This window comes from Chlorocebus sabaeus, chromosome 11 (assembly GCF_047675955.1).
Source record: "Chlorocebus sabaeus isolate Y175 chromosome 11, mChlSab1.0.hap1, whole genome shotgun sequence".
Taxonomy (NCBI): Eukaryota; Metazoa; Chordata; class Mammalia; order Primates; family Cercopithecidae; genus Chlorocebus; species Chlorocebus sabaeus.
The window spans coordinates 121,080,807-121,108,609 of record NC_132914.1 but is presented as its reverse complement, the minus strand read 5'-3'; the positions used below and the strand labels follow the sequence as shown (position 1 = coordinate 121,108,609).

General features: G+C 44.1%; 1 protein-coding gene across 1 annotated transcript in view; it reads right to left on the bottom strand.

Annotated features, from left to right (window-relative positions):
• DNAH10 (dynein axonemal heavy chain 10) overlaps nucleotides 1–27,803 on the bottom strand; it is a 175,620-nt gene that overhangs the window by 90,108 nt on the left and 57,709 nt on the right. The window contains exons 22-32 of the mRNA XM_008005149.3: nucleotides 27,324–27,440; nucleotides 27,140–27,242; nucleotides 25,617–25,795; nucleotides 19,305–19,516; nucleotides 15,473–15,626; nucleotides 13,219–13,452; nucleotides 11,033–11,155; nucleotides 8,253–8,486; nucleotides 5,400–5,623; nucleotides 706–975; nucleotides 419–602 (exon numbers count right to left, since the gene is read on the bottom strand). Of these exons, the coding sequence (XP_008003340.3) occupies nucleotides 419–602; nucleotides 706–975; nucleotides 5,400–5,623; nucleotides 8,253–8,486; nucleotides 11,033–11,155; nucleotides 13,219–13,452; nucleotides 15,473–15,626; nucleotides 19,305–19,516; nucleotides 25,617–25,795; nucleotides 27,140–27,242; nucleotides 27,324–27,440 (2,034 nt within the window). The remainder of the gene's footprint in view (nucleotides 1–418; nucleotides 603–705; nucleotides 976–5,399; nucleotides 5,624–8,252; nucleotides 8,487–11,032; nucleotides 11,156–13,218; nucleotides 13,453–15,472; nucleotides 15,627–19,304; nucleotides 19,517–25,616; nucleotides 25,796–27,139; nucleotides 27,243–27,323; nucleotides 27,441–27,803) is intronic.

The following is a 27,803-nucleotide window of genomic DNA, read 5'->3' as shown; positions in this document are numbered from 1 at the left end:
ACAGCAAACAAGTTTACCTTCTGTCCTGGAAGGAGACGCTACATCTACCATCCAAGGCTGTTCACTGAAACAGATATATTCTGGAATAAAAGCTGTCACAAGACGTGCAAAACCACATCACACCTGCCCTAACAGTCACCATCTTTGACATTTCTGCATTTTCCCATTGACCTTTACTGATACAGCCTGACACACCATTACCTAGGGGCCAGTGTAGCAGCAGCTAAGCATGGCCACACTTACATCCCAATCCCAAATAGTGACAATCGGGTCACATCCCGAATGGAAAAGCTTTTCCAGATTTCAAAGCAACGATCTCCCCTGCTATTTCAATCACTGCAGTCATCATGCCTCAAGCTTAGAGAAAGTGCCCCACCCCAAGGTAAGTGGTAACCACAAGCGCCAGGCTGACAGTCACCTGGGTGAGCGTCAGGTAAATCCGGTCGGTGAGGGGCGTGATGACCAGCCTGCCGTTCAGACCCATGTACTCGTATCCGTAACCAAAGGTTCCTGTGCACTGGCGGATGTTCAGCTCATCCGGCTCCCGGTCCCAATAAAACCGCAACTGACTTTCCCATTCAAACTCTCGGGCCTCCAGGATGCTGGACCGCAAGAAAGGTGGAGGAGGAAGTGGAAACCATTGAGACAGACCAGCGGACCACGAAGGGTCCCTTTTGAAATGCCAGTGCCCCGGAAAATGCTCACCTGCCTCTTATGAAAGAATCAACTATGTCTCTGGCGTGCACGTCAATGATGAGAATGGTGTTGTATTTTTTCCTGTCGTTTTTGCTCAGGGGCATGGTGATACGCGTTACCAACTCATCGATCTGTCGGTGCATTTTCCTGCCGTAGTTCTTCATGGCCTGCTTCTCCCCTTTTTGCACTTTGTGGAAGACGTCTTCCACCTCCCAGGTCCACCACACCTGGCTGGCGGCCAGCACCACCATGCCTTGGTACAGGAGCATCCAGTCGACTCTGCAGAGAACGCACACGTGTAAGAGGCTCTGATCAATCTGGGGACTGGTACCCAAAACAGTCCCTTCAGGAATTTATTTCTTTGATCTGGAATAGGAAGGGCAAAGTAAAGGCTTCAGGTAAGCAAGTGCCTGCATTTGTTTACCTAAGTCAGAGGAGTAAGACTTAGGTAGGAGTAAGATGTTACCTATCTCTGACTAGGTAGTAAAATTCCAGGCCGAGGGTGCCTCTCGCCACAAAAAATGTTGCAGGTACCTGACTGCATAGAAAGATGCCAGATCATGGCCGGGTGCGGTGGCTCACGCCTGTAATCCCAGCACTTTGGGAGGCCGAGGCAGGCGGATCACCAGTTCAAGACCAGCCTGGCCAACATGGTGAAACCCCATCTCTACTTAAAAAAAATATGAAAATTAGGCATGGTGGCGTGTGCCTGTAATCCCAGCTACTTGGGAGGCTGAGGCAGGAGAATCGCTTGAACCTAGGAGGCAGAGGTTGCAGTGAGCCAAGACCACACCACTGCACTCCAGCCTGGTGACACAGCAAGACTCCATCTCAAAAAAAAAAAGAAAAAGAAAAGAAAAGAAAGGAAAAGAAAGTTGCCAGATCACTTTTTCAATGTTTTGGGCCAGTCATGGTGGCTCACGCCTATAATCCCAACACTTTGGGAAGCCAAGGCGGAGGATCACTTGAAGCCAGGAGTTCAAGACCAGCCTGGGCAACATAGCAAAACCCTGTCTCTACAAAAAATACATTAAAAACTACCCAGGCATGATGGTGCACACCTGTAGTCCCAGCTACTCCAGGGGCGCTGGAGCCCAGGAGCTGGAGGCTGCAGCAAACTACAATTGTGCACTGTACTCCAACCTGAGTGACACAGCAAGGCCCTGTCTCTAACAAACAATAAAATAAAATAAAATAAAATAAAATAAAATATTTGATTAAGATTTTCAAACTTACTTAGTATTTGGGGTTTATTGTAAGAAGTAAAAAAATATTCCAGGCTGGGCATGGTGGCTCATACCTGTAATCCCAGCATTATGGGAGGCCAAGCTGCGGCAGATTGCTTGAGCTCAGGAGTTTGAGACCAGCCTGGGCAACACAGTGAAACCTTGTCTCTACCAAAAATACAAAAATTAGCCAGATGTGGTGGCACATGCCTGTAGTCCCCGCTATTCAGGAAGCTGAGGTGGGAGGATTGCTTGAACCCAGGAGCTCAGGGCTTCAGTGAGCCGAGCTCACGTCACTGTACTGTGGCCAGGGCAACAGAGTAAGACCCTGCCTCAAGAAAGAAAATTAAAATTCCAACAAAGAATTTCATAATCTCTGACCACACTGCCCAGGTTTGCAGGCCAGGCTGTATCATGCTTTTGAATTTTCGCCAGTCTGAAAGGTGAAACAAAACACCTCATCCTCCCGTAATGTACAGATCCTGCTGAGTCGTGGGGTGTCTCCTCTTTTCATATGTTTGGATTTCCTCTACCAAGGCACTCACTTACATAGCTTGTGATTGCCTTGAAACACATTTAGGCAAAGCTTTTTTTCTAAACTGCACTTAAAAAATAATGGACTCAGAGCTGTAAATGCCTGATACGGTTGGGTTCCGTGTCCCCACCCAAGTCTCAAGTCCAATTGGAACCCCCATAACCCCCAGGTGTTGAAGGAGGGACCTGGTGGGAGGTGATTGGATCAGGGGGGCGGTTTCCCCCACGCTGTTCTCATGATACAGAGTGAGTTCTCATGAGATCTGATGGTTTTATAAGTGGTTGTTAGTTACTCCTTCTCTCTCTTTCTTGCCACCACGTGAAAAAGGTACTTGCTTTGCCTTTGCCTTCTGCCATAACTGTAAATTTCCTGAGGCCTCCCCAGCCATGAGTAACTGTGAGTCAATTAAACCTTTTTCTTTATAAATCACCCAGTCTTGGGTATTTCTGTATAGCAGTGTGAAAACAGACTAATACAATGCCAATACTGGAAAAGTGACTTCGGGTTACTATAGTTATTATCTTGATGACCTACAGTTAATGGCAAAATAAATTTAAAAGAGTATGAGACCGGGCGCGGTGGCTCACACCTGTAATCCCAGCACTTTGGGAGGCCAAGACTGGCAGATCACCTGAGGTTGCGAGTTCAAGACCAGCCTGACCAACATGGCAAAACCCGGTCTGTACTAAAAATACAAAAGTTAGCCAGGTGTGGTGGCAGGCGCCTGTAATCCCAACTACTCGGGAGTCTGAGGCAGAAGAATCACTTGAACCTGGGAGGCGGAGGTTACAGTAAGCTGAGATCGCGCTATTGCACTCCAGGCTGGGTGACAGAGTGTGACTCTGTCTCAATAAATAAATAAATAAATAAGTAGGAAAAGTAATAAAAAGAACATTGACTTTTGTTGTCTTATTTTAAAATTCTGCGGTGCAGCTAAAACCTAAAGATTACTTATATCCATGATCCATACACATCAGGAGAGAGACAACAAAGATTACGAACGCCCAGAGGATGACACTGAAATGACGAGCAAAGATTGGCCTTGCAAAGAACGCGACAAACCTAGAATCAGAAACAGCGAGAGGTGGCAGCTGAGGCCGCAGGATCAGAGAAGATTAAATGACCAGGGCAAAGCTAAGAAATCCCAGGACACTGGTGTTTCCTGGGACTAGATACAGCTGGCCTTAACTTCTCAGTGATGCCACACGTATCAGCTCAAATAAATCAACATGCTCATGTCAACTATTCTCCCTGTTGGAAGCAACAAGTTCATGTGCTCAAAGGCGCATTGGGGTGGGAAAAATATCTTTTTCAGTCCATCAGGCTGAATTCCCTTACTCTTTTCCACCAACTAAGAACTGCCAAACGTAGCAATGCCCTAGCAAAGTGGTAGCTATCATGCAAATAAAATCAACTGATGCTGACGTAAAATTCATAGTATTTTGGAGCATGAAAGAGACTTTAAAACATTCAGTGATTAATACATACAGAAGGCAGAGACTTCTGTCTAGTTTGGTTTTGAAATAGCATCTAGCATAGTGAATAGCCCAGAGCAGGGGTTGACGAACTATTGGTTAAATGAATGCTAGGGCCACCTCCTATCAACTCGCAAGACTGACCGTCAAATACTCAGGAATTCTGCAAGCTGGTTGTTAAACTACTTACTGTTATTTCATTGAGCTTTGAAATCAGCCATGGCAGGAATATTTGCACCATGGAAACTGGCAAATACTTTAAATCAAAGCTTTAAAAAAAATTTTCCCAGACATTCAGTTTACCAGCATACCACTGAGCGTATCTACATAAAGATGCAAACAAATTTTTTATATGCCTCAGTACCTCGGAAACAGCAGGATCATAGTCAAATAAATATTATGCTGTTCTCTGATAATTTTTTAAGTAGATGTTTGCATTTTGCAAAATCAAAAAGGCAGTGTACAAAATCAAGAGGATGGTGTTCTCATAATAACAAGGAAGATTTTATGTCTGCATCAAGGCCCTGCCAAATATACTCCAACTTTAAGGGGGATCCTGTCTCAATCTAACAGAACAAGTTAGCCAAAGAGGCTTTCTGTATTTCTAGTTGAACTGCACTCAGCTGCTAGCAGCAGGCAGGGCTCAGCATGATATCCTGAAGCCTCTCTAGCCACAAAAATCTTTCTATGCAGTAGAAATTCAGTAAATATTTTAGAAACAACGTTACGTACACATAATCCTACTAAACATCTCGTTTCTGGTGGTTCACTAAGTCAGCGGGTCACACGCTAAGGGTGCTGGGAATCCCCTGGGAGCTTGCAAAAACACAACTCCTCAGGCCCCACCCCCAGAGTTCTGATGCACAGGCACAGGCTAAGACCCAAGAATCAGCATTTCTAACAATCGCAGGGGCCCTGTGCTGCCACCAGGGGGCACACTTTCAGAGTACTGCTCGGTGTGATCATTTGAAGACTGCTATCTTGAGCTCGCTTTGGCAGCACATATACTAAAGACTGCTAGCTTGCCCGGGTGCAGTGGCTCACACCTGTAATCCCAGCACTTCGGGAGGCCAAGGTGGGAGGATCACTTGAGCCCAGGAGTTTGAGACCAGCCTGGGCGACACAGTGAGACTCCCTCTCTACAAAAAAGTACAAAATTAGCCAGGCGTGGTAATTCCCATGCCTGGTAGTCCCAGCTACACTGAAGGCTGAGGTGGGAGGATCTCTTGAACCCAGGAGGTCAAGGCTGCAGTGAGCCATTGTGCCACTTTACTCCAGCCTGGGTGACAGAGCAAGACCCTGTCTCAAAAAAATAAAAATAAAGACATCTATCTGTCCACTAATTACCTATTGCAAAATAATAAAACCTCATTTGGAATGTCAGTCAATCTACTCCAAGCCTTTAAAATTAATCCATTATGACTATGAATAGGATAGAGCAATGCACGTTCACATTCACAGACTTGCCTGCTTCTGTCTTCACAGTATCTAAAAATAGCCTCTTTAGTAATTAGTCTATTAGTTCTTCTCATTTCATTCAAAACTGCCGTCATCCAGTCCTCTACGCGCCCTTCGGCCCGCACGATCTTCCGAAGCTCCATGACTTCTCCTTCTGCTGAAATCATCGCGGACACCAGTTTTTCTCCACTATCGCCGTCGTTAAACCGCAGCGATGCTATGTTGTCGTACATCTGTAAAACAGGGAGAGGCGGCCCTGTAAGACCTGCACTGAGTTCTGGAATCAAAGACCAGCCAGCAGTGCTTCATCCAGCAGAGCTGCCACGATGCAAGCAATGGCAACCATTGAGCCGAGATCACAGGCAAGACGGATGTCGTTCACCCACCTGTGTGGTCATCTGAAAGACACTTATTGGGGACTTTCATTCACTCTGCACTGTGCAAAGATCTGTGGAGGATTGAAAATAGAAAGAAAAAGAAGACAGACTCTGTCCCTAACCCTGCTGGAATGGGGAGATATCTGGACATAGGAGCCAGTGGAACGTGGAAAAGGCAGAAGGGTGATTAACACCCCAGGCTGGGGAACAGAGGCCTGTGGTGGAATCCCAGCTTCCCCACTATCCAGTTGAGCAACTATGGGTGAGTTGCTCCTCCTTTCTCTGCCTGGAATAAACATAATCATGGCACTTACCAAGGTGGGCTTGGGAGAATCAAATGAAACAATGTGAGTCGAATGCCAGCACACTGTTAAACACGTGGCATTTGCTGACTATTATCATTGTTATTAATCAGAATAACATTTAGGACAATGGGTCTTTTAGGGCCCACCATATAATACAAGGCACTCGCAAATCAGAGAGGAGAGGAAGGCAACAAACAGACTTTAAAGAATAAAATCAGAGGTCTCCAAAAGAGGCAAACAGTAAATGAAGTATTCCTGATACTGTATTTTTCTGTAACAGTAAAATACTTGTTTGCAAAAGTGGAAGCAGAAGGCCAGGCATAATAGCTCATGCCTGTAATCCCACCACTTTAGGAGGCTGAGGCAGGAGGACTGCTTGAGCCCAGGAGGTAGAGGCTGCAATGAGCTGTGATCACACCACTGACTCCAGGCTGGGCAACAAAGCAAGGCCCCATCTCAAAAAAAAAAAGAAAAGAAAAGAAAAAAAGAAACAGAATACTGTATAAACCTCCCCTTTGAGAAAGGAAAAACATGCAGTCAAAAATATGAATTTTACTTTAAGAAGGAAGTCAGCATTAATTAAAGGGAAAGTATGGAAGAAAGCACTTGTTCCTAAGTGCTCTGTTCATTTGGAATGGAGGAATTACCCTGCAATACTGATTCTCAACCGGGGATGATTTTGCCACCAGGGGACACTGGCAATGTCTGGAGATGTTTCTGGTTGTCATAACTAGGGAGGGGGTGCTACTGGCATCTAGTAGGTTGCGATCAGGGATGCTACATAATATCGTGTAATGTACAGGACAGCACCCACGGCAAAGAGTCATCCAGCCCCAAATGCCAGTAGTGCCGCGGCTCAGAGCCCCTGCCCGGGCTGACGCTAGATAAAGAGCTTTGATTAGCCGGCCAAAGATCATGTCTGGTCAGCCTCTGTTCTCCATCACAAGGGACAGTTTTCTCTGTTGTTTCCTGCCATTCCAGAAATGGTTCATGGATACATATACATTTATTTAAAAAGTATGAAATTATGGTCTGGAAGGAATCATAACAATTTCATGACAGTGGCGGGCGCCTGTAGTCCCAGCTACTCCAGAGGCTGAGCAGGAGAATGGCGTGAACCCGGGAGGTGGAAGTTGCAGTGAGCTGAGATCACGCCACTGCACTCCAGCCTGGGTGACACAGTGAGACTCCATCTCAAAAAAAAAAAAAAAGAAAGTAGAGGAAGTATGAATGGGGAAGGGGACAAAGAGCATTGCAAATTTGTACAACTTTACCAAAAAAAGAGACAAACCAAATATGACTAAATGGTAACACGTGCCAATTCTGGGTAGTGGAGAGGGTTGTTTAGCCAACATTGCAAAGCAGGCGCTGTTCAAAGTGCTTTATAAATAGTGACTCATTCCATCTTTATAGCAGCTCCACCGAAACAGGTAACTACTGGGGTTATGTCCGTTCACAGATGAGGAAACTGATGTCCAGAGAGATCAAGTACCTTGTCGAAGGTCACACAGAAACTCAGAATAGAGCAAAGATTTGAACCCCAGCCATCTGGTTCTAGAGTCCATGTGCGAAACCACTATCCTCTAATGCCTCTCTGTTTAATATATTAGTCTTCGTATATTTCTGTATTTTTTATTTTTAATTTTTTTTAGTTTATAAAAGGAAAGGTTTTGGACTGTGGAAAAAGAGCTGAATCTGGTGTGATTTCAGACTGAGTGAATATCATCAGGCTTATGCTTCAAATTAAAACTCCAGGGCTGAGTGTGGTGGCTCACACCTGCAACTCCAGCACTTCGGGAGGCTGAGGTGGGAGGATCGCTTGAGCTCAGGAGTTAAGGACCAGCCTGGGCAACATAATGAGACCCCATCTCTCCAAAAAATATATAAAAAATAGCCAGGCATGGTGGTGTGCACTTGTGGTCCCAGTGACTCAGGAAGCTGAGGTGGCAGATCACTTGAGTCGGGGAGCTCGAGGCTGCAGTGAGCCACGAATTGCACCACCGCACTCCAGCCTGGGCAACAGAGCCAGACCCTATCTCAGAAAACAAACCAAAAACCCAACTCTAGCAACATTTCAGTCTTAACCCTTTGGGTTGAACCTCACGGCAAAGGGAACCAGGGAGGACCGAAGGCGGTTCTAAGGCTTACACGGGGAGCCCCTGGCCACCCAGAGGGCCGACCTTGATCATGTGCTCCTGGACACAGAGTGGGTCACTGCTCCCCAGAATGCTGAGCAGCTCATCGTCAGAAATGAAGAAGAACCTCGGGAAGGCGTTTCTCTTCGAATCTAAGTAGTCGTTGAGGCTTTTCTGGCATTTCTCCAGGCCCTCGCTGACATTCTGTAGGTCACTGAGGCGGTTTGGGGCTTCACAGCACCTCTTGATCACGGGGTCTTTTAAGGTCTCGCCCATGATCTGGACCGGGACAGAGGAGAGCCATCAAGCAGGGTGAGCAGGGAGAGCAGACACACTGTGTTTGACCCGCAACAGTCACTCGCCAGAGCCCAGGCACAGCAGAGACCAAACTGACAAGCTGCCCAGTGCCATCGGCTTTCAGGGGATCAGTTTATCATTTTTAAACATGCGTATCCTCAGCACCTTCTAACGTACTACATGTAACTAACCGGTTTCTGGTTTTTCTTTTCATTATCCCATAAGGCGGCCAGCGGCACGGGGAAAGGATTTTTTGTTTTGTTCACTGATGGGTTCCACCCCACCTTACAGCAGTGCTTACACCCAGTAACCCAGTCAACATATGCTGAGTAAAGGAAGTTGGCAATTCCACCGTGAGCAATTTGTATATACAGAATATTCACAGCAGCTTCTTCATCACAGCAGAAAAAGAAATAGCCTCCATGTCCAGCAACAGGTCAGTCATCTGCTGTGAGTGATAATTTCGATGTTTATTTATTGAAATACGTCAAGCTGTTCAATGAAAATAGCCAATGATATTGGTAAGAATGATTCTAGTTTCATGCCTGTAAACCCAGTGCTTTGGGGGAGCAAGGCAGGAGGATCGTTTGAGGCCAGGAGTCTGAGACCAGCCTGGGCGATAGAGCAAAACTCCATCGCTACTAAAAAAGAAAGTTAGCTTTTTAAGTTAGCTAGGTGTGGTGGTGCACACCTGTAGTCTCAGCTACCCGGGAGGCCAAGGCGAGGATCATATGAGCCCAGGAGTTGGAGGCTGCAGTGAGCTATGATCACTGGGCAACAAAGCAAGACCTCGTCTCTTTAAAAAAAAAAAAAAAAAAAAAAAAGAATGATCCTATTTTGTAGAATGTTATTTATTTATCTACATATATTTGTATGTTTATGCAGGAATAAACATTCCAGAAAGCTAGATGCTCAACCGTTAAAATCGTTACCCTGGGCAAGGGGATTATAGGTACTTTTTTCTTCCTTTCTTTTTTTTTCTTGGCTTTTTGTAATTTCTAAAGCATTCTGTAATGAATTGATATTTGTCATGTTATTCTTTTTTTTTCTTTTTTTTTTGAGACGGAGTCTCACTCTGTCACCCAGGCTAGAGTGCAGTGTCGACATCTCAGCTCACTGCAACCTTCACCTCCCGAGTTCAAGCAATCCTCCCACCTCAGTCTCCTGAGTAGCTGGGATTACAGGCATGCACCACCACGTCTGGCTAATTTTTCTGTATTTTTAGTAGAGATGGGGTTTCACCACATTGGCCAGGCTGGTCTTGAACTCCTGACTTCAAGTGATCGCCCACCTCGGCCTCCCAAAGTCCTGGGATTACAGGCGTGAGTCACCATGCCTGGCCTGATATGTGTTGTATAATTCTTTTAAGTTTAAAAAAAGAGCTTATGCAAATGAGTATGAAACAATTATAAACGCTAGTGGATAAGAGACCAAAACATGAACTGGCCACCTCTAATTAAAGAACACAGCAGCAAAGCTAAGTAGCAAAATACCCAGGCTTTGAGAGCAAATGAGCTGGGTTGAAATCCCAGCCACACTAACTACCAGCCACTGTGATGACCAGTCCAACCCTTTCTGGAGATGACTTTAAAATACACCCTTTCATGGGCAATTTGCTTTCTAACAATCTATCTTAAGATATTCACTCTATGGAAAAAGCATTAGGCAAGAACCTGCACATTATTTATGAAAGCAAATAACTCTGTTCAAACAAAATGTCAAATTACTAGAGAATAATCAACTAAACTAATGTCAGCCCACTCACTGGAATATAGAGAGCCATGAAAATATTTCCTCAGATGACTTCCTAATATAAAATGTTTCTCATAATATTAAGAGAAAATTATGACATAAAGTTGTACACAATATGATTACAATTATGCTTTTTAAATGTATACACATAGTAAAAAGATAAAAGGAATATGTTGACATGTTAAAGTGACAGAACCATGAAAGACACATTTTTCCACTGTTCCACGTTTTCAAAATATTTTAAACAAGCAAATATTGCTTTTATAATAAATGTAAAAAAGATTCAGTGTCATACGCCAGCAGCTAAAAATCAAATGGAAATTTTTACTAGACAGATTAGGGTCATACATAATGACAGGAAAAATTCAGAAGCTACTAGTGGGCTGGGCAAGGTGACCCATGCCTGTAATCTCAGTGCTTTGGGAGGCTGAGGTGGGAGAGTCACTTGAGGCTAGGAGTTTGAGACCATCCTGGACAACATAGCAAGATCCTATCCCTGTAAAAATGTTTTCATTAGCTGGGCATGGCAGCACATGCCTGTAGTCCCAGCTATTTAGGAGGCTGAAGTAGGAGGATCTCTGTAGCCCATGAGTTTGAGGCTACAGAGAGCCATGATCACATCACTGCACTCCAGCCTGGGCAACGGAGCAAAACCCTGTCTCTAAAAAATGAGAGAGAAGCTACCAATGGAGAAAATACAATGTGCAAATAAAAAAGTACGAATATCTCAAAACACTGCCCTTCTTTCATTACTAAAATACAAGTGAGTCACTTGCCCTTTTAAATACTCTATCGATGTTGTCAAACTTTTTTGCCTCTTCCGGGAGTTGTGATCTTATATCTCCACCAATAAAAATACTTTCAAGATACATCCATTTTCTCTGAACCAACATCCAAATCTGTAAATGTACAAAAGGTCAGTGTCAGCAGGGGTTATCAGATACCTCCAGGAGTGAATGGCAAAGCCCCACCCTGACACGGGACAGACCCAAATCAACCCAGGTGGAAGGACCTTCCAGGCAAGGTGACAGAGTGAGCATCTGCACGACCAGCTCCCCTCCACTCCAATGAAGGTGACTGCCGAGGAAAGCATAACCAATGGCCACGCTCTAAAGCAAAAGAAAGCTCTCCATGCAGCCCAGCGCAGGTGGGAAAACGTCTAGTTGTGAGAAGGGGGTGAAGCCTGTGGCCCACAACAACTAAGGCCAGGCCATGCCAAAGCCATGCGAAAAATGAGCCAAGTACCATGTGCCCAGCAAGTCCGCTCCTAGGTATTGACTCAAAAGAATTGAAAACAGGGACTCAAGTAGTTGTACACGAATGCTGACGGCAGCACTGCTCACAATAGTCAGAAGGTGAAAACAACCCAAAAGGCTATCAGTCAATGAACAGAAAAACAACATGTGATCAATCCACATGATTTAATATTATTGGGCCATAAAAAGGATGGAAGCACTGACACATGCTAAAACGTGGATGAACCTGGAAAACATCATGCTAAGTGACAAAAGTCAGACGTAAAGGATCATATATCGTGTCATTCCACTTATATGAAATACCCAAAATAGGTAAATCCTATTGACACAGAAAACAGACTGGAGGTTGTCAGATGCTGGGGTGAGGAGATGGGTAGGGAGCGACTGCTTAAGGGGTACTGGCTTTTCTTTTGGTTTGATGAAAATCTGGAACTAGAGGTGGTGGCTGCACAACACTGAATGTACAAAATGTCACTGAATTGTGCACTTTACAATAGCTAGTTTTATGTTATGTAAATTTCACCTCAATAAAAAAATTTTTTTGACTGAACATGGTGGCTCATGCCTGTAATCCCAACACTTTGGGAGCCCAAGGTGGGCAGGTCACTTGAGGTCAGGATTTCAAGACCAGCCTGGCCAACATGGTGAAACCCCATCTCTACTAAAAATACAAAAATTAGCCAGGCATAGTGGCACATGCATGTAATCCCAACTACTCTGGAGGCTGAGGCAGGAGAATCACTTGAACCCGGCTGGCAGAGGTTGCAGTGAGCCGAGATGGCACCACTGCACTCCAACCTGGGCAACAGAGCAAGACTGCATCTAAAAAAAAATTGTTTTTAACTCACAAATTAAAAAACAGTGCTATATCCCACATAAGAACTTCCACTAACACAAAGTCATAGACAAAACAAACAAACGAACAAAAAAGCAAGGCAAGGAAGCCCAGGCATGATGGAGGCCTGATCACACACTTGGCCGGTGAACCAGACCTGGCTTCATCCCACCCAAGGCTTGGATTGTGGCCAAAACCAAGGTGCTTGCCTGTGGTCTGGGGAGGAAAAAAAGGCAACTGCACAAAAATGGTGCAGTGAGCCTGGGTTGCTCACAGACGTCTGGACAAGTGTTGCCCAAAAGGAAGAAAGCCCCAAACCACCTACTATAAGACCTTGCTACTTCCCAGTGTGACAGGCCCCAGGTTAAAGAGGCTGCAAAAACAGATGACAAAGTGAAGTAAACACAAGAAAAAAAAATACATGTGAGATGAGCTAGAAAAAAAAATCAAAATCACACAGAGGAAAACCCACCACCACAAGAGAGAGTCAACAGGCATTTTAAAAAAAAGTGTAGAGAAATCTGAAAAGGAATGTAAAATAAATGTTTCTTATTTTCAGCGTCATCAAGGAGGCAAAAGCATCCTTGCAACAAGAACAGGACAGTATCAAAGAAAAAGAGAGATATACCAAAAAGAAGCAATTAGGAATCTTGGAAATGAAAATCATTCACTAAAATAAAAACTTAGATCAATTCCTTTGATCGTGCGCTCTTGCCCTCAAAATAAATCAAGACAAAAAGCATGAAAGAGGATCATTTGTTTCTAAGCACAAAATATCCTCACATAAAAGTTCTAAGCACAAAATATCCTCATATATAAGCCACTGCTATGCACTGGCTCTAATCCATCTTTTGTTCATCTTTTCTCTCACCTCAATGACTTCTCCTATTAGAGAAAGCGTTTTTTCCCATTTGTGAACAGTTTGCAGAAAAGGCCCCACAAATCTGCTTCCTGAGATGCTCTGCAGGTTGAAAGTGTTGTCATCAAGAGTCTGAATAATTTCGTCAACAGAACCCAGGATGTAGCCTCGCTCCTGTGTGCCTTTGTAATACTTGACTACAGTGAATTTCATATTTTCCCACGTGTCTAGGATTTCCTTCACAGCCTGTTCAGGAACAAAAAAGAATGATTCAGGCACACGAACCGAAAAGACCGAGCCCCAACCCAAAAACACCTGCCTTAGCTTGCTCTTGGCTAACAATGCAGTTGGAGTCCTGGGTCTGTTTCCTGAAAAGTTGGGATTCTATCATGGTAATAATAGTCACTTATCAAGCATTTGCTATGTGGCAGGTAAGCATGTCACATACATGATCTCATTCAGTCTTCAAAGCAAATACCTCAAATTATATTGGTAGGGATTATTATCACCCACATTTTACAGAGATGGCAACTGGGACTCAGACATGAGCCTTAGCTACTGAGCCCCAGAAACAGGATCTAAACCCCACAGTCTGCCCCCGAAGCCTGCACAGTTATGAGTTCCTGTCCCTGTGCTTACTCTACTGTCACAAAAAAACAAATTACAAAACGATATGTCTCTTATGATTCCATATTCAAAACAATCTGTATCGAGGCAGGGGGCGGTGGCTCATGCCTGTAATCCTAACACTTTAGGAAGTCAAGGTGAGCAGATTGCTTGAGCCCAGGAGTTCATGACCAGCCTTGGCAACATAGGGAGACCCTGTCTCAAAAAAAAATCTGTATCAATACATATGTATATGTGTATACATATGCACATGTGTACATTATATGTATATTATACATACGTTTGGTATATTGTGTACACTGTGTGTATATGTATACATGTGTGTATATTGTGTGTACATGTGTATATTAGGTACATTGTACATTGTGTGTATATGTATATGTGTGTACATTATATGTATGTGTGCATGTTAGGTACACTGCATACATTGTGTGTACAAGAATACATAGTGTTCATTATGTGTACATGTATATACTAAGTACACTGTGTGTACATTATGTGCATATGTACACATGTATATACATTATGTGTATATGTTAGGTATGCTGTGTGCACACTGTATGTATATTTTGTGTGTTTCCATGCATATGTGTCTACATGTATATACATGTGTATATATACATGTGTGGTATACTATGTACAGTCATGCACTGCATAAGGACGTTTCAACCAGTGATGAATCTCACATACAATGGTGATCCCATAAGATTATTAGACCATATTTTGGCTGTACCTTTTCTATGTTTAGATACACACGTACTACTAGGTTACAATGGCTGACAGTACTCAATATAGTCACTTGCTGTACAGGCTTGCAGTCTAGAGCAATAGGCTCTACCCAACAGCCTAGGTGTGCAGTAGTCATCCCAGCGAGGTTTGTTTGCACAAACACGAATCAACTCAGGAGACATTTCTCAGAATGTGTCCCTGCCATTAGGTGACACATGACTGTATACACGTATGTGCATGTATGTGTAGGGGTATCTGTATGTGTGTACCTGTGTATGTGTATGTTTGTGCACACAAATGCATGAGCGTATATGCACATATATGAGTAGTATGTGTGTATGCATATGTATATGTGCGTGCATGCATTTTTAAGTAGGGAAAGAAATACACTAAAAAGTTAATAATTATTTTCAGGTGGTGGGATTATGAATTTTTTTCAATTTTCTACCATCAACATCTATTACTTCTATTTAAAAATCAATGGCAAAATAAATAAATAAATAAATAAGAAAAATTTTTTTAAACAATGGAAAATGAAACTACAATTGGGAACAATAAAAAATTTAATTAAAACAGAAATTATATTTAATATAATTCTTTATTACTGAAGTACAGCAGGTACTAGAGCAAATATGTTTTCTCTTTTCTGTTTGTTTTTCTTCTTTGAGACAGAAAATGTCTCACCCTGTCACCCAGGCTGGAGTGCCATGGTGCGATCACAGGTCACTGCAGCCTCCACCTTCCAGGTTCAAGTGATCCTCCCACCTCAGTCTCCCAAGAAGTTGGGACTAAAGGCATGCCACCACGCCCAGCTAATTTTTTTTTTTAGTAGAGATGAGGTCTCCCTGTTTTCTTTTTGAATTAAAAAAAGACTCTGTTTTTTCCAGCCTGTTTTTAACTGAAGTCTTACCTTCTCAATGGCAACCTCCTTGATTGCTGCTGTGACAATCTCATTGAGAACATCCGTGTGTTTGTGCAGTTCCATAGCAAACATATTTTCCAGGGTGAACGTTTCAGTCATTTCAAAAAAGACAGATGTTTTTTCCATAAGTTCTTTCCAATGCCTGAAAGCACATCAGCATTCAAATCTTTATGCTTACTGAGTTTAGTGAGGAGTTCAATTATTCCCATTTAAATCACAGGACAAATCTCACTTTGTAAACTTCTTATAATGAAATTCTGAAACATGAGGACATCACTGGAAATATATTCCCAAAGTTCTCCAAAATCCCAGTGGCCTCCAGAGTTAAACCTGAAAACAATGTATCACAAAACACTATATACACTAGTCTTGACAGCCATCTCATAAAATATACAACTTTTAATTATTGGGAACTGCTTCTGTCACAGTCTCTCAACCAATGACCTCAGTCTCTGTTCAATCACTCAGTCTTTTTGAGAGCCTCAAGTAAATTATGAGTGCTCGTGCATTTGATAAATATTTCAGTGCTGACTCCATGCCAGGCAGTGGACTGGGGTACAGAGTTACCAAGGGCAACGCCCCTAGCTTCAGGGAACCTGCCATTTACTTGGGGAGACATACAACAAACAATAAACAAACACATAAACTAAATAATGACATAGGGTTTTGAGTACTATGAGAAAACCACAGTGTGCCAGAGGAGGGACGAAGGGGCCAATTCAGACGGGACAGTCGGGGCAGACTTCTGTGCACACAGACACAACAGAGGCAGCTCTGCTCTTCACTTGACTGGCCTACCTTTAAGGTTTACATCTGGCCTGTGAATTTGCCCATGTTTTGGTTCTGTGTATATGGAATGGGTGTGAGTAAGGGAGCTAAGCATGACGCTAGACAGCAAAACGCCATGGACCCAGCACATGAGCAGCAAGTGTCGAATCACTAACTGTTGTAAACACACACACACACGGCCATGGAAATGGTCAGAAAGGAGGCCCTACTGGTTCATCAGTCTCTGAACCCCCTGGCCTAGCACAGCACTGACAGGAAGGAGGGTGTCAGAACTGAAACTGAGGGGTAAGTGTCATCAGTGCCTGCTCCGTGGCTTATAGTCACTTGCTTTTTATTTTTTTTTCCCCTTTGCCCATGAAGCTGAAGGCCTCACCACTGAATGCTGAAACTTAACCTTCACCAGCTACTATGGATAACATTCACAGGTCACTATGGCGATGATCACTTTGGCTGTTTTTCAGGAAGTTGAGCCAACTGCTCTGTCCAGTTCCAACTGGTTGAGACCACTGACCTTTCAACTGGGCCTGTGCAAGTATCCCAGAGGTGGCCTTTTGATGTTGGAAGGCCAAAAACTCCACCCTCAGGCCACGCTGACACCCCCATTTTCTGTGCCTATGTCCTGTGAAAGCTGTGAACCCCAGCTACACTTGTTCAGAATGAACCTGTTACTTCCTTTTTCCCACCACCAACCACCTTCCCCCTCGACTTCAACCACCCCACTACCCTAACCCCTAAACATCCCTAAGCCTTATCTTCAGGGAGGCAGATGTGAGGGCTGCTCGCCTGCCTCCTTGCTTGGTGGCCTTGTGAATAAATCTTTCTGTTTTTCAAAACCCATGTCACGGCGATTGATGGACTACATGTGGGCAGAGCGGACCTGGGGCCAGCCCGTGACATAACCCTGGTGGTGGGTTAGAGGGTCCACACTCAACACGACACAGCCGTGAGTCACTGGGAGAGAGTGATTCCCTCTCCAGTTCCCACCCAGTCCTTCCAATTATAGTAAATTACATCGAAGGGAAAGTCTCCTCTTTGTGCTTCTGTGTGACAGAGCAGGGGCACCCTCATCTTGGACAAACACTGCCACTTTAAGGTCCAGCTCCCCTTTCTAGCCCATGCATTTCAAGGAAATCATTTCTCTTCTAATTACAAGCCACCAGAAAGAGCAGACAGGAAAACACAGAAAAGACAGCTCGGGCACAGAGGGAGAAGAGAAGGAAATCTCTTGGGTAACTGCCAAACTTCACCCTCATACAATGGGCCCCAGTAAAACAGTGGACCTTAATAAGCACATTCCTTTCCCTTCAGATGCACTAAGATAGGGGAACTAAAAGCAGACTTGGCAGGTGTGCCTGCAGCTGCAGAAAAATGCATGGGAATAGATACACAACTCTCCCTCCCAGATAAGCACAACAAAGAGACACAGAAGCAGTCCAAACCTCTGATAAACTCTCCTACCCTAAATCCTTAAAAACTCTTAGTCTGTAAGAGAGTGTGGCTCTGACCTAACTTGGCCAGAATCCCCTCTCAGGTTTGTTTTCTCTAAAATAAACCTGTTTCGACTGGCGAGCCACCTTTCGTGTTTCTTTCTTCTTTCTTTAATTCTTACGCTGTGTCCTCAGCCCCTCCCCAGGGTCATTTACTTTCCTTAGAGCGAAGGCCTCTGGCTCAGAGACAAGCAACTGTTTTGAGCTAGTTTTATATATATATAATTATATGTATATAATTACTTTCTATTTCTGGCAAGAGTTTTTGGTTTTCTCTTTACAGTGGCAGTGTAAGTCTCTTTTTAGAATAACATTCATTTCCACAAAAAAGAAACTGATAGGAAGAAAAATATAAAGCCATGATAGCATAGATGATACTCAGATCTGACAAAAATGATGAGACAGGACCAAAGTTTTTGAGAAACACTGGGTTATGGGATCATAAAACTAGGAACATTAGCTAGAAAATGTCTACTTCTACCTAGTTTTACAGATGAGAAAACTGAAGTCTGCAAAGGTAAAGGTGAGGGTGAGTGCTCCAGGGAAGCCAGCAGACAGTGAAAAGAGGGCTGAGACCCCAAGGCACTGGGGCCTGAGGGCTGCCTGCTCCTTGTTGAGAGGGAGAGACAGGTGTAATAACATGTGTTGAAGACAAGCCAGCACTTATGAGAGACTTTCTCAATGTGAACTCAAAGATGGGAAGGGAACCAAAGAAGGGATGACTTTCTCACTAAGGAAAATGAAGTCATTTGATGTCACAGCATGACTAGATGACCACACTTTGGAAAACATGACAGAGGAATAGAGAAACACATGAGCAGGAGCATAACTCAAAAATTAGGACTGTAACTCCTACTAATTCATGTCTGTGTGGCACCATCACCAAATAAACACACATCCATGCATAGGAGCCTTCTCTGTCCCACCCACAGGGCTGGCTATCCCATCAGTATGGCGGCCACAAGCCACGTGTGGCTACGGAGCACTCGAAATGGGGCAAGCCCAGGTTGAAATAGGCTATAGGTGTAAAATACACATTGCACTTTGACATATTTTTTAAGAAGAATGTAAAATATCTCATGAATAAATGCTTCATGTTGATTACATGTTGAAATAATGTTTGGGATATATTGAGTTAATTGAAATATACTATTAAAATTAATTTTACCTGTTTTTACTCTTTTACTGTAGCAGCTAAAAAACTGTAAATTACATATGTGAGTCACTTTCCATGTCTGCTGGATGGGGCTGATAGAGGCCACTTACTATATTTTTTTAAATCTTCAAGAAAAGCAACTGCAAATGCCACTTTGCACCTGCTGGGATGTTTCTTTTTTAAAAGAATCCTGTGGTTGACAGTTTTATACACACTTTACATAGAAACAATATTATAGAACTGTGTCATGCCTATGTATAGCCCTGCTGCATTATTGAAATCTGTGCTTCATCAACAGACCTGAGCAAAGATAATGTACTGAGGGAAACAATTTTAACTAAAAGTTCCTCCCACACTTTCACATCCGCAGACAGAGGACAAAACAAACCTGTCTCTTAGTGCCTCATGTTTCAAGTCAAGAAGTAAAGGAATTGAGTCTTTGAATGCCTTCATTTTCGCTTCCAAGTAGTAAGCCACTGATAAGCCACGGACTGACCGAGGTAGCTTTCTGAGAGCCTTGAGAAAACCTTCAATTCCCTCCTGGAGAATCTGCACATTCAGATTGATCCAAAGGGTCTGAGACCATTCTTCTTTTGCAACCTGGAAACATGCAAGAAACAACTCCATCAACAAAGACCCCTTTGGAAATGCAACAAGGAGAGCAAGTTCTTGACTCTGTCATGTTCAGACATTTTAAAGTATTACCCATCTATCTACAACTACCTGAAATTCACAAACAAGGGGTTGACTACAAGGATCTAAAACAACAAGAAAAGGATTCCACTTTTTGTAAGCTTTTGCAAAGATAATGCTGCATCTGAGGATGTGCGGGAGCCAGAAATGTTTCCCCCCCCTTTTTTTTTTTTTTTTTTTTTTGAGACAGAGTCTCACTCTGTCGCCCAGGCTGGAGGGCAGTGGCACGATCTCAGCTCACTGCAAGCTCCGCCTTCCGGGTTCATGCCATTCTCCTGCCTCAGCCTCCTGAATAGCTGGGACTATAGGCGCCCGCCACCACGCCCGGCTAAATTTTAGGTTTTTTTTTTTTTTTTTTTTTTTTTTTTTTTTTGTATTTTTAGTAGAGATGGGGTTTCCCCTTGTTAGCCAGGATAGTCTCGATCTCCTGACCTCAAGATCTGCCCACCTTGGCCTCCCAAAGTGCTGAGATTACAGGCATGAGTCACTGTGCCTGGCCTATATCTTGCTTTTCTAAAGACAAAAGTGAGAGGTATAAAGTAAGTAACAGGTGTTTTTTAAATCAGGGAGTTGCTTGGGTCTTAAAGGATGTACTTCATTCAGGTGCTGTCATAACTTGCTTCTTTTTCCTGATAAAAGAAGCTAAGGTTACAAAATATTTACACTTTAGATCACTAATCCAAGAATCTGTCTACAAACCATCAGGCTGAGGCTAAGAAGTGAGAATAAAACATGTTCCTACTTGATGATTGTAAAGAGAACATTTTCTGTGTTATATTTTCCTGAGATTTAATGTAAAAATTACTTTTTTTTTTTTTTTTTTTGAGACAGGGTCTCGCTGCCACCCAGGCTGTAGTGCAATGGTGTGATCACAGTTCACTGCAGCCTCAACCTCCTGGCCTCAAGTGATCCTCCCATCTCAGCCTCCTGAGTGGCTGAGACTACAGACACGCACCACCAGGCATGGATATTTTTTATTTTATTTTGCAGAGATAGGGGGTTTTGTTAGGTTGTCTAGGCTGGCCTCAAACTCCTGGGCTCAAGCAATCCTCCTGTCTTAGCCTCCCAAAGTGCTGGGATTACAGGCATGAACCACCACACCTGGCCTATTTTTCTAATAGCTTTATTGAGGATTATCTGGTATATAATAAGCTGCCCATAACTAAAAGTACAATCTGAAAAGTTTTGACAGATGTGTATGCCTGTGAAAGCACCACCACAATCAAGATAGTGAACTCATTCGTCAACCTCAAAAGCTACCCCATTTCCCTGTGTCATCACCCCTCCCATCCCTCTCCTCCTGTCCCTACCCCTCGTTAACCATGGATCTGTGTTCTGCCACCATAAATTCGTTTGCATTTTCCAGGGTTTAATACGAATGGAATCATACAATATGCACTCCTCTGTATCTGGCTTCTTTCACTCAGCATGACGATTCTGAGAGTTGCCCATGTTGTTGCATGGATGCGCTGATAACTGGTTCAGTCCTCTACCTTGCTGAGTAGTAGTACTCCGTGGTGTGGATGAGCCACAGCTTATGTATCCATTCACTTAATGGGCATTTGGGTTGTTTCTAGTATCGGGCTATTACCAACAATGCTGTTTATGAACGTTCATGCAGAAGTCTCTGCAAGGACCATGCTTTCTCTTCCCTTGGATTCACTCCATTTAGGCTTCCACGGCCACACTCCATTGATCCTTTCTTGTTGCAGTCACCAGTGGCCTCCATGATATGCAATGCTGTGGTCGATCCTCCACCCTCTTCTCACCTAGTCTATCAGCAGCATCTGGTGCAGTTGGCCAGTCCTACCTCCCAGAAACACGTTTCTAAGATGTCATACTCACCTGTTTGTTCTCCTACCACCTGGGCCACTCCTCCTCCTCCTCGTCTTTCCTTTTTTAGGGACACCTTCTCACAGCATTTAATATTGGAGAGACCCAGGCTCAGCCCTCGCTCCTCTCTCTACCCACCCCACTCCCAAGTGTAGTGGGCTGAATAGCGTCCCCTGAAAATGCACATCCACCCAGAACCTCAGAATGAAGCCTTACTTGGAAAGAGGGTCTTTGCAGATGTAGTTAGGGTGAGGTCATACTGGATTAGAGTGGGCCCTAAATCCAATGACCAGAGTCCGCATAAGAAGAGAAAACAGACACAGAGGCACAGAGGGAAGACAGCCATGTAACAAGGGAGGCAGAGTCAGGCGCGACACAGCGGCAAGCCATGGAACACCAAGGACAGTCAAAAGCCACCAGGAGCTGGAAGAGGCAGGAAGGAGCCTCTCCTGGAGCCCCCCGAGTGAGCATGGCCCTGCAAGCACCTTGATTTTGCACCCCTGGCCTCCAGAACTGTGAGGAGATACATTTCTGTTGTTTTCAGCCTCCTGGTGTGTATTCGTAATCATTTGTTCTGGTAGTCCCAGGAAACGAAGGCACCAGGTAAGCCCATCTGAACTGGTGGCTCAGTACCATCTGCACCTGGACACTCCCAATTCACACCTCCGGCTCTCCTCTGCGCTCCAGACAAATACATCCAAGTGTTTCCTCAACGTCACCACAGGAACATCCAGCAGACATCACCTTGCCCTGAATTCCTGACATTCACCACCATCCCCAGACCTTCTCTTCCTGGAGTCTTCCCTTAAGAGTTGACTCCACCCTTCCGGCTCCTCAGGCCCAAAACCTTGGAATCTTCCTTGTTCTTTTGCTCTCACATCCCACGTCCACACCTCCAGGAGGTCCCACTGACTCTACCTGCAAACCAGATCCAGAATCCACCCATGCCTCCCAAGCTGCATCGCTGCCACCCCGGGATCCCCTGGGGTTATGACGACAGTCCCCTGCCCGGCCTCCCAGGAGCTACCCAGTGTGTCACTGAGAATCTTCTCAACACACAACCTTGAAAAGTAATTGCTAGGAAAAAATAAATTTCAAGGAGAGTGGAAGTCACTCCAGGTGATGAAATGTCCCTTAACATCCACAGACCAGGGTAGGGTGGGGGGACCAAGCCATGTCTCAATACTGGATTTTTTAAAATGCTTATTTTGCTACAGAAAAAAACAAAAAACAAAAAACAAAAACAGAAAGAATGAATAAGACCTAGTATTTGATAGCATGGCAGGGTGACTATAGTCAATAAGAACTGTGTATCTTTAAATCACTACAGGAGCATAATTGGATTGTTCGTAACACAAAGGATAAAAGCTTGAGGGGATGGACGCCCCATTCTCGGTGATGTGATTATTACACATTGCAGGCCCGTGTCAACACATCTCATGCATCCCATATAGACACCTACTACGAACCCAGAAAAATTAAAAATTAAACCACCACTTATTTTGACATATGTGTGGTTGTTCTCAGTTGTCATGATACCTTTCCTTTTAAAAGCTGAGGGTATGTTTTTCACTTTATGAATTTTTTGCCTAGTGCAGGCACCAGGTCTCATCACTTTCCACCTCATCTCTGGAATCTTCTCTCCTGTCTACTCCCTCCATAATTGTCCTAAAATGCAAGCTGTCATCCCTTCTGCCAGCACTGGGGGAGTGACCTCCTGAAGGAGCCCCTGCCTGCAATCCCCCCGCTGAGGGCCCAGAGTCCCTTCTGACGGCTCCATCTCCATCTCCACTGCCGCTTCGCACATCCCAACCCCATTTTCCGGCGCATCCATGGTTGGTAAAGCCATCAGTCTGGAGGAAAGGTTATGGACACACGACACAACTTCAAATCTCCTGTCTCTGCTCTTGCCCAACACTCTGCCTGGAAAGCCTTGTTCTGCACCAGGCAAAAGCCTGTTCTGGTTCAGAGTCTCATCACAGGCCACCTCTTCAGCAGCACTCCCTGGGCCAATGAGCCACTCTCCTTCCTCCTCTGCAAGCTTAGGACTCTGTCCACTTCATTTCCAGCACACATCCTGGCGGCGTGGTTATTTGTTCATATATCGGTGCGAAGGTGAATCTTGTGTGTCAAGCGGATGCTGGTGTGTCTGTGAGAGATACTGAGTGAGATGAGCATTTGCATCGGGGGACTGAGTAAAGCAGGTGGCCCTCCCCAACGTGGATGTCCTCACCCAATCCACTGCAGGTCTGAATAGAACAAAAGGCTGAGGAAGGCGGAATGCGCTCTCTGTGCCTGACTGTCTTCAAGCTGGGACGTCAGTGTTCTCCTGCATTCGGACTTGGACGCAGACTAGAACCTACACCATCAGCTCTCCTGGGTCTCTAGCTTGCCAACTGAAGATCGCAGGACTTCTCAGCCTCCATAATCATGGGAGCCAATTCCTCATCATAAATCTCATACATACAGGTATAGATTAGATACAGATATATAGATATGCATTAGACATAGATTAGAAATAGATATATAAATTAGATACAGATAGATATAGATTAGATAATGTAATACAGATATAGATGAGATATAGATATAGGTATAGATACCAATTAGATATAGACAGATACAGACATAGACACATAGATCTCCTATTGATTCTGTTTCTCAAGAACCCAGACTAACATAGTCAGTCTCCCTTAGGGGCTCAAGAAGGGCAGGAACGGGCAAACATGACTCCTTTTCTGGACCCCACACTCCAACCAGCACAGCACTGAGCTATAAAGAACTAAGTCAATAGATAAATGAATGAGTAGCATGAATTTGCATGGGAAACATATACTAATGAGAGGCACCCAAATGACATGACATTTGCAACTTTTATTTTTATTTTTATTTTATTTTGTTTTTTTTGAGACAGAGTCTCACTCTGTCACCTAGGCTGGCGTGCAGTGGCGTGATCTCAGCTCCCTGCAACCTCTGCCTCCCAGGTTCAAGCAATTCTTGTGCCTCAGCCTCCCAAGTAGCTGGGATCACAGGCATGTGCCACCATATCTGGCTAATTTTTGTATTTCTTAGTAGAAATGGAGTTTTGCCATGTTGGCCAGGCTGGTCTCGAACTCCTGGCCTCAAGTGATCCACCCGCCTTGCCTCCCAAAGTGCTGGTGGCTCACAGGTGAGCCACTGTGCCTGGAACTTTTTTTGTATTTTTTAGTAGAAACGGGGTTTTGCCTTGTTGCCCAGGCTAGTCTCAAACTCCTGGCTTCAAGTAATCTGCCCATCTCAGCCTCCCAAAGTGCTGGGATTACAAGCATGAGCCACCATGCCTGGCTGACATTTGCAACTTTTAATCTCCGCTTGCAACTAAACAGTTTACCCCACACCTTAACCAAGCCCTTGACCTCCAAAGACAGTTTTCTTTCCTATGATGATATAAACATATGAAAAATAAAATTTGTCATTTTTACCATTTTAAAATATATAATTCCAGGCTGGGTGCAATGGCTCACGTCTGTAATCCCAGCACTTTAGGAGGCCAAGGCAGGAGGATCGCTTGAGATCAGGAGTTCCAGACCAGCCTGGGTAACAGCGAGACCTTGCCTCTACTAAAAATAAAAAAAGAATAGCCAGGCATGGTTGTGCAGCTCTGTAGTCCCGACTGCTTTGCAGGCTGAAGCAGGAGGATCACTTTAGCCCAGGAGTTTGAGGCTGCAGTGAGCTATTATCACACCACTGCACCCCAGCTTGGGTGGTAGAACGAGACTTTGCCTCAAAAATAAAAATAAAATGTACGATTCCATGGCATCAAGTACTTTCACAATGTTAGGCAGCCACCACCACTATCTATTTCCAGAAGTTGGGTTTTTTTGTTTTGTTTTGTTTTGTTTGTTTTGAGATGGAGTTTTGCTCTTGTCGCCTAGGCTGGACTGCAGTGCGCAGTCTTGGCTTACTGCAACCTCCACCTCCCAGGTTAAAGTTTCCAGAACTTTTTCAACATCCCAAATGGAAACCCTGTACCCATAAGCAATCACTCCCCATTCCCCCCCACGGCCAAAATGAGCGTTTCCACGAAGTCGGACCCAAGCTCGTAATTATGGTGGCATCAAAGTCTGAGGGGCCCAAGTGATTCCTACATCCTCTTCGGTGAGCTTGAGTCCTTTGCTTTTGGGGAGATGCTCACCTTCAGCCCTTCGTAGAGCTCGTAAATCATCCTCAGCCCGCTCATTTCCTTCTGCACTTTCAGCAGCTCCGGGTACATGGTAATAGGAAGATCGAAAAGTTTCTCAGCGTTAGCCAGTTCCTGACGGCTCTTTTCATGTCTTGCCAGCTCTCTTTCAAAAACACCCAAAAGCTCTACTCCTAGTAAATAAATACATCAATAAATGAATAACTACAATTTTAAGGTATACAAAATTGAATAAGAAATCATGCATAATGTACCTCAATTATAATTTCATCCTCATAAACCACACGGGAAGACAAATTTAGAATCATGGCACCATTCTAACTAAAACCAAAAGACCAATGACATCTCCAGTCTCCTCCGGTTAGAAAACTGTGTCTAATTCTCACAAGCAGGTCATTCAGAAATGAGACTATTTTAAGGGAATCTGAGCTGGTCTACGTTGTGGTCGACATCACCATCCTTTGCTGCCCCCTTGAGAATGTCATCGTCCTACTAATAACTCCCCTACCACTCTGACTTCCCAATTCTATGCTTCTCCCCCAATTCCAGTGACGACCACCACTCTATGTCACTACATCCCTGCTCACAATCATCTACCCAAATGCCACATTTCCCAGATGCCTCTTTAGAGCATCCTTAAACAAACGTCACCCGTGTCTTTGGAAGCCATAGCAGTCTTTGGTTTGTCTCACGGTATTTTTTGTCTCATGGTATTTACCAAATTCTCTTTAGAATAAGAATTTTAGGATTGGGTTCAGTGGCTCAGGCCTGTAATCCCAACACTTTGGGAGGCTGAGGCAGGAGGATCACTTGAGGTCAGGAGTTCAAGACCAGCCTGGCCAACATGGTGAAACTCCGTCTCTACTAAAAATACAAAAATTAGCCAGGCATGGTAGCACACACCTGTAGTCTCAGCTACTCAGAAGGCTGAGGCAGGCGAATCACTTGAACCCGGGAGGTGGAGGTTGCAGTGAGCTGAGACTGCACCACCGCACTCCAGCCTGGCTAATAGAGCGAGACTCTGTCTCAAAAAAGAAAAAAAAACAAAACAGAATTTTAGTGTTTTTATCTTGTCACCATTTTAGCTTATGTGATGTGAAGGGCAGAGGACAAGCATCTGAATCCAAAGAATACATGTAACAGGAGTTAGAGAGGCAGCTGGATGGATAAGATGCTCATTTGTAAAGCCAGCTGCTGGTGTTTAAGATTTCTGAGCTGCGGCAGAAACTTCTGTATCCCCTGCAGGAGCGGATGCTGCTCCTTGGCACTTCTCTCAGCGCCTTCAGGTAGCAGGCACTCAACAATCAATGAGTTGCATTAGTCCAGTTTTTTTTTTGTTTTTTTTTTTTTTTTTTTTTTAATGTGACCAGTAAAATGAGCCAAGAAAAAAGTATTCGAGGAAGAAATAAATATTTAAATCACGGCACAACAATCACTTGCCAAAAAATTCTTAGGCAAAACATACTCAAATATTTGATACTCAGATCGCTCAGTAAGACCCACAGGAACATTCTTACCTTTATCAAGATCATCACCAACAGAACCAGGGCCTTCACTGTAAAAACGCTTTGCAAAATCCTCTATCTGAACTCTGTAGTTCATTATTTCGCCTCGAGTAATCTGAAAAAAACGAGGTTACATTAATTTAGCCCAAATACATGTTTCAATATCTTTACTCAGGAAGTGAAATTGGAAAGGCACCTCTGTGAAAGTTCTCTTTATGTCCCCAAGAGCGTGCTCCACATTCACCGAATCATTAAACAGATTGGACCACGTGCTCTCAATCTTATCAACCAGTTCTTTCTCTGCATCAGGAGGCTAATTAGGAGAAACAAAAAACAGAATAAACAATAAATGATCAGCAATTTGGAATTGAAATTGATCGTCAAAGTTACCTCCCAGGGACTTCTGCTTCTGGCAACAGGAGGCTAGGTAATTCAAACCAACTCAAAAACTGATTGAAATATTAAGGCCAGACATGGTGGCTCATGCCTGTAATCCCAGTACTTTGGGGGGCTGAGGCAGTAGGATCCCTTGAGCTCAGGAGTTTGAGACCAGCCTGGGCAACATAGTGAGACTGTATCTTTGTAAATATAAAAAGAAAAAGAAATGTTAAAAAGAAATATTAGGCTGGGCACGGTGGCTCACGCCTATAATCCCAGCACTTTTGGAGGCCGAGGT